The sequence below is a fragment of the Poromitra crassiceps genome (genome assembly GCF_964638095.1).
Source record: "Poromitra crassiceps genome assembly, chromosome: 17".
Lineage (NCBI taxonomy): Eukaryota > Metazoa > Chordata > Actinopteri > Beryciformes > Melamphaidae > Poromitra > Poromitra crassiceps.
The window spans coordinates 19,231,475-19,238,974 of NC_139635.1; the positions used below are offsets into that span (position 1 = coordinate 19,231,475).

The 7,500-nt window shown below is 46.1% G+C and overlaps 1 protein-coding gene across 1 annotated transcript in view; it reads right to left on the minus strand.

Annotated features, from left to right (window-relative positions):
- The window catches only part of LOC310791721 (glycogen debranching enzyme-like), an 88,130-nt gene that overhangs the window by 11,358 nt on the left and 69,272 nt on the right, over positions 1-7,500 (minus strand). The window contains exons 23-27 of the mRNA XM_083653375.1: positions 6,337-6,470; positions 4,814-4,989; positions 4,207-4,309; positions 946-1,069; positions 739-840 (exon numbers count right to left, since the gene is read on the minus strand). Of these exons, the coding sequence (XP_083509501.1) occupies positions 739-840; positions 946-1,069; positions 4,207-4,309; positions 4,814-4,989; positions 6,337-6,470 (639 nt within the window). The remainder of the gene's footprint in view (positions 1-738; positions 841-945; positions 1,070-4,206; positions 4,310-4,813; positions 4,990-6,336; positions 6,471-7,500) is intronic.

Sequence of the window (7,500 nt, forward strand, 5' to 3'; positions counted from 1 at the left end):
GTGCATCCTGAGTTTGGTTGCGTGTGTGGGGGCGTGGCCTGGAGTGCATCCTGAGTTTGGTTGCGTGTGTGGGGGCGTGGCCTGGAGTGGATCCTGAGTTTGGTTGCGTGTGTGGGGGCGTGGCCTGGAGTGGATCCTGAGTTTGGTTGTGTGTGTGGGGGCGTGGCCTGGAGTGGATCCTGAGTTTGGTTGCGTGTGTGGGGGCGTGGCCTGGAGTGCATCCTGAGTTTGGTTGCGTGTGTGGGCGTGGCCTGGAGTGCATCCTGAGTTTGGTTGTGTGTGTGGGGGCGTGGCCTGGAGTGCATCCTGAGTTTGGTTATGTGTGTGAGCGTGGCCTGGAGTGCATCCTGAGTTTGGTTGTGTGTGCGGGCGTGGCGTATCTGTCTGTCCGCAGCTGATCTCGCATGCTACTGAACCAATCAGCATGATCATGGTTGGAAAGCTACTTCCGGTAGCTTGTAAGTTAAGGACAGAAAGTTTTCTTATCTGAGGCATGCGTTAGCTGCAGTGCGCAGGCTAATTGGCTAACGCTAAGCTAGCGGAGTGAGGGAGCGGCGTTGTGGCTGATCGGCGCAGAGCTGGGTGAGCAGTATGTGTGTGTGTGTGTGTGTGTGTGTGTGTGTGTGTGTGTGTGTGTGTGTGTGTGTGTGTGTGTGTGTGTGTGTGTGTGTGTATGTGTGTGTGTGTGTGTGTGTGTGTGTGTGTGTGTGTGTGTGTGTGTGTGCGTGTGTTACATACCACCTCTCCTGGTTTGGAGGGTTCGCAGTCATCAGCGGGGTACATGCGTGTGACGGGGCAGCACAGGATGTCATGCCCCTGGGGAACGTGGGTAGTGTAGTCCTGAGGGAAACAACACAGCATATCATGATCACATATTAGGTGGTGATCACTCAAATGTACAATATGTTTGGCAGATGTAACGGATCTGATCTGAGGTGGTTGTACCTGGATGCACTGCAGCCACCACCACACGGCGTCGCGGCAGTTGTACCTGGCACAGCGACCCTCACCCAGCAGGTTGGGGATCAAGCCGTGGCGCAAGGTCCCCGCAAAGGCCAGGATGATGTTACTATGGAAACGCAAAGGGCCAGGATGACGTTACTATGGAAACGCAAAGGCCAGGATGACGTTACTATGGAAAGCAGATAATGGGACCGTTAACACATTCACTGCCAGCCGTTTTTCAATACTGTAGTTAGCTTCTGCCAGAGGGTTTTTTTGAGGATTCTGGCTCATCTTTCAAGAGCCGAGGATTCGTTTCTGTTAGGATTTTGTGAACACACAATATCTCAAAAGAACTAATAGAATGTGTGCTTTCTCTGTCTAAAAGAGTTAGTTTGTAGAGTTAGTAGTTATGTAAGCATTAGCAGTTGAATACAGCATGGTTTCAGCGTCTGAAAATTTATTCTGAGATAAACGGCTTTTTGTGAAATTCGATAGAACAGTCACTTTAACCATTCATTTTTGGCATCAGTAAGACGTCAGACATCTAAACAATAGTTTTGAACAGTAATTTCCTCCATAACAGCAGGAAACCCCCCTCTCCTTCAAACTCATCCCTCCGTGTGTGTTCTTCTTGGCTGCAGCGGGCGTGTCACAAGCTCGTTTCTGTTGCTGCTGTAACCTCGCGTCACCAGGCTCACTGCTTTGCTGCTGCTGTGCCTGTCTGCTGGCGGCCGCTGGGCAAGTCTGGAATGGGCTCGCTCGTTTCTTGGGGTTCTGAGAGCTTTGATGAAGCTTTTGCGAAAGCGTTTTCGCCAATCCATTTTCATGAGAATGGCTTCCTCACACTGCTTTTTGCTTGCCTTCCTCTAGAATGGAGAGCACTGTCGCCACTTAGTGGGTCGGTGGAATGGGTTGTACACGTTCGGCGGCTCCAATATTTTTTATAGGAGATGTGGGGGGCATTGATCCACGTAGCACCGTCAATTTTTTTTTTTTTTTTTTTGACGTCTCAACTCGTCATTGGCAGTCAACCGTTGGATTTTTTTTGACGAGTCAACTCGCCATTGGCAGTGAACGTGTTAATAGATTACTGCAAGGATAATGTATTTTGGTAGGCCTACCCAGAAATTGCCGCCATGTTGGTTCGTAAGGAAAAAAAGGTAATGGGATTTTGGTTATTAATAAATGCATGAAATAAGGCCCGTGGTTAACAAAGGTTTATGGGAGTGGACATTTGTGTTCAGCAGGATAATCTTCACAAATCAGGACCAATTTTATGACTTTTGAAGTTTTCTGAAAATCATGTTTTAAAAAAACACACCAAAAGTGTTTTTTTTTCAGTCAGAACGCTATGAAAATCATGTTGAGAGCGCTTCCATTGTGCACAAAACACAGCGCACGGAGCGGTTTTTTAGTGCTCCGTTTTATTTTCCCCTGCAGTCGCGCGCACTAGAGTTGACGAGACAACGACCACACGGACGGTAGGCCAGCTGGTTTTGTCTGTTTGATGTTGTTCACTGTCAACATGAAAGCCAGATTATTGTGAATTCTGGCAGCGGCGGAGGTTGAAAATCCCTCCGGAGGAGAGAAGGTAGGAGGAGTGGAAAAAGACGATCAGGGCGCTTTTCCTCTAATGTTCAACTTTTTCAGCTTTAAAACGCCCACAGCGCTCCTGCAAAAACAACAGACGCCACCAGCGCTGAAACACCAGGTGCGTTCATTAAAAGAGGAGCACGTTTAGCGCGTCCTTACATAGAGAATGAATTGCAGAAAGACGCTGGCAGCTCCAAAAAAACGCTTTTGGTCTCTGAATGTCCCCTCATGCTTCAAAAGTCATAAAAGCGGTCCTCGTTTGTGACGACACAAACTTCGACTCCCATAAACCTTTGTTAACCACAGAACCTATTCCATGCATAGCCCCATAGCCTTTTGCCCTTACCAACCAACATAGAGACACTGCATGAAATAGGCCACGCCCATCATGGGGGAAAAGCTCCGTTCATTTCCACACACCAGCGTAATTTTCCTTGAATTAAACATAGCTAAAAGCTGTTGTGTGGTGGGCTGCGAAGACAACAAATGTAAAAAATCGGCAGTTAAAGTTTTGTTGTACTCCTGAGCAAAACAAGGAAGCCGTTGAGAATTGGCGAGAAGAAAAATGTGGATCTAGCTGTCAAGGAAGTAAGTTGGAGGGTTCATCTTCCGTATATACGATCTTTTTGTGCAACACGCAACCATGCACGCGACATAGGAGAAGGCCAGGATTGGAGGGGGGGCTTTGTGTTTTCCCCCGTCTTGGGCGTGGCTTCTGAATGATGACGCGTTACGCAGTGTCTCTATTGTGGCGATTTGCTACTTCTGAGTCATTCCTGCGGTACTCTATGCTGTATCAGGGTTGGACCAAAGGGGCAAAGATGAAGCCAATGTGGAAGTGCCTTGAAGCTGCATTCTCTCAAATGGCCTCTGCACTGACTGCAAAAAGAAGTCCGATTATATAGAAGTCAAAGGGAAAATTATCCTAATTCTCACTTGATTTATGACCTCAGTGAACTTTTTCCTGATGAGTTGATGGTCTCAATCGCTAGTTTCAAGTCTTCTTCAATACAGCCTGATGTTCAGTTAGTAGATTATGCTCCCGTTTAGAGTCAAATAGATGATATGATTAGATATAGATTATACGATTTTCGTCAAAATGCCGTCGTAGGAAAAACTGGAGTTTGAAACCAATGCGTAACGTCATGTGGCTACATTCATATTTTTAGTTATAGTCTATGGGGTGGACCAATGTGGGCTTTTGAAGAAATTGTACTATTTTCATACTGGGGAGGGAGGGGGGGGGGGGGGGGTTCATTGTTGTTATTGTTATTCTTTTCAGGGTGGAAAGGCCTCTGAAATGGAATTTAGACCATCATTGGACACTGAAGAACTCAATGAAACCCAGAAAAATCATTATAATCAGGGGCGGCTGTAGCTCAGGAGGTAGAGCGGGTCGTCACTAATCGCTTTGGATGAAAGAGGTTGGTGGTTCGATTCCCGGCTCCTCCAGTCTGCATGTCGAGGTGTCCTTGGGCAAGACACTGAACCCCAAATTGCTCCTGATGGTGTGGCAGCTGGCCGCCATCGGTGTGTGAATGGGTGAATGTACCTACTGACCATTTAATCAGTTCACACACACACACACACACACACACACACATACACACACACGCGCGCACGCACAAACACACACGCGCGCACACACGTGCACGCACAAACACCTACCGTGCCTCCGAGTGTCTGCCAGTGAGCAGCATCAGTCCTCTCAGAGCGATGAAAGTGTCCCTGCCCCAACAACGGAAAATCCCAGAGGAGAAATGAGGAAGACCTGCGTAAAGAAATCAGCCAATCAGGCAATCTGATAGATTCATGGAATACAATTCAATTATTAGTGAATATACAAGCTAAATCAGCCAATCAGGCAATCTGATAGATTCAAAGAATACAATTCAATTATTAGTGAATACTGTACAAGCTAAATCTGTTCTCTCTGACTACAATTGAGCATCTACAAAGGTAACGTTAGCAGTAAGGACGTGTCAACTGGGACTGACAGACGTCCCTGCTTTCCAGGGACAGTCGGCAGATTTGGTGCTTTTTTCTGTGGCAGGCACTGTCCCCATAACGGGAATGTCCCCGGATGTCCCCCTCTCTGGACACACCACTGGTATATTATTACTCCCCCCCCCCCAAAAAAAAAGATCATTCCGGTCAGATTCCAGAAAATGTTGATCTCCAAAGTATTTGTAACAGCACACTGGGTCACAGGCAAAGTATTTGTAACAGCACACTGGGTCACAGGCAAAGTATTTGTAACAGCACACTGGGTCACCTGCGGCCAGCGACACGCAGCACTGCTCCTTTTGGTCTGTGAGTGAACTGAGGCGGTACGGGACGTCCTCTAGTGCCGCGGACACTGGGGGCAGGGCGGGGAAATGGCCAGCACCGCACATCTGAACCGAACCCAGAGCCAAGAGACGCACAAACGTAGACCCGTTCTGGACGAAACTATACAGAGAGACAGACAGACAGACAGACAGACAGACAGACAGACAGAGAGGTAAAGGAACAGAGATGCTCTGATAACACTTTTCCAGAACTACTTTATTAAGTACATTGGCAGTCGATGGGCAAAACAAACGGCTTATTCAGATTAAGTTGACAGATAAAGAACAGTGTGGTAGGTCAAGCTCAAGCCTAATAAAACAGAATGTTTTTTAGCGATTAGGTAGGTAGCAATAACTAGGGTTGTGCACCGAAACAAGGTACCAATATGGTACCGGTACTTTTACAACCAATACTACCGGTACCGAATTGCAACCCAGATTTAGGTGCCTCATTTAGGTGCCATGCCCGAGCTGCTGAGTGAAATATCCGCCCTCCGGTGGTCCGAAACGGGCGCTGCTGCACGCACCTTCACTAACATTCTAGGGCTTAAACACATCAAATGATTGTTTGAAATCCTCTTTACAGCCTCTTTCAATAAAAGATAGGTTTAAATCTGCTTTAACTTTTTTTTAAAGTACCGCTTCAGGCACCGTTTAGGCACCGGTACCGTTTTAGGAGTATTGTTTTAGCACCGGTATCGAAAAATATGAAACGATACCCATCCTAGAAATAACTACTGTATATCATTGCCCAGAGGCGGGGCACATAACGGTATGCACGATTAAGGCCAGAATAATAACTAAGACATACTTTCACCTGCAGGGTAGCCAAATGGCTAGTGAATGTTCAAATTTGACCAGACACTCGATAGATTACCATCGTTTTTTTTGGGCAGATGAGTGAAGCAGATCTACCAGCCACTTGCATAACCACATGTGGCTGGTGGCTGGTGCGAATTTTGGACCCTGTCTCAGTAACACAGGGTTTACAGCAGGTACACTCAATTAAAGCCAAACGCACAATAACCCTCTAATTGTATATAAACGTATAGCACATTTAGTCAAAAATAAAGGGTTGGGGCTCTAAGGGATCATTTGGTCCCAGGCCTGGGCAAGATCCACGGTGGCCCTGTGAAGAGGCTCTGGGTCATGGGCCCCCTGAGCTACTGGGCCCCTGGTCCCGGTAGGCCCAAAGTCTTCATTTATTCAAAGAGTTTATAGGTCTTTAATCGTTCACATTAGAAAGATTCCTCCTATCTGTTTTCCACCTTTATTGGTCTTCATGAGAACATTTCAAGTCAGAAGCTCCAGCAAGGCAGTGCATTTATGCTTGTTCAAGGTTTTCAATTGCTACGTACAAGGCCGTCCTAGTAGGAATCTCATGAATCTCCTTCATTCAAATGTCCTAAAAAATCGGGATGAAGACAGCGTCATAGTGTGCAAGAAGCTCGGATAAACACGCCCATACCTTGACATGAGTTTGAAGGTCGCGTCCAGGGCCGTGGTGTAGGTCGCTACCAAGATGGCGTCGAAGTAACAGGGGATGAGGTAGCGTGGGATGTGTTTCAGGTAGTCAAACATGGCCGCCAACCACAGACCCACCTACAGACACAACGGCCCACATGCATGAAACTCAGCGGTAACAACTGTTCCACAGGTTGTGGCTAGCTACCAATGCGACGTCACTTTCACATGTGATACAGTGGAGGCCTATACACATCACTTCCTGCTTCAGCACTGGACCAGAGATTTTCATCCGCCATTTATTTTCCCATAGACATTTTGTAAAATGTTTATAAAAAGAGTTTTACTGGTTCAAACCAAAGATTTCAGCTAACGCTATAATCGGGAGAGACCGGCATAGAACATTTCACTCGGACCAAAAACAAAAAACAACAACATTGAAAAAATTGTTTCTTCAAACCCGCATTTTTTTTAACGTTTTGGTCCGAGTGAAATGTCATGCGATGTCTCCTGTTTCTAAATATATGTGTACCGTTTGGTTTGAACAAGTAAAATTATTTTTATTGGCATTTTACGAAACGTCTATGGGAAAATAAATGGCGGATGAAAATCTCTGGTACAGTGCTGAAGCAGGAAGTGACGTTCCACTTTGGCTCTCTTTAATTACTCCCTATACAGGAATGAGTCTGGAAGAGCTGGACGTTCCGGCTCTTACGTGCTCTTTGTCTGCACAGTCAATGGGATTTTTGTACGGGGATTTTGGTTAAATGCATGAAATCAGGTCTGTGGTTAACAAAAGTTTATGAAAAAGTCAAGTTTGTGTTCAGCAAGATAATCGTCACAAACGAGGAGCACTTTGATGACTTTTCGAAGCGTAAATGCGTGGGTGTTTTTTAACGCGTTTCTTTTCCCCCTTCAATTTTCAGGAAACGCTTCAAAAGTCATAAAAGTGTTCCTCATTTGTGAAGATGATCTTGCTGAACACAAATGTCATTGTTTCATGAACGTTTGTTAACCACAGACATTTCACGCATTTAACCAAAACTCCCATGCAAAAATCCCATTGACTTTTACAGGTAAGAACCAGGAACTGCAGGGACTTCTGGCTAAGCCTACAAAAACATGTCATCCCGGCGGTATATTATATTAGCTGATTGTTAATATGAAT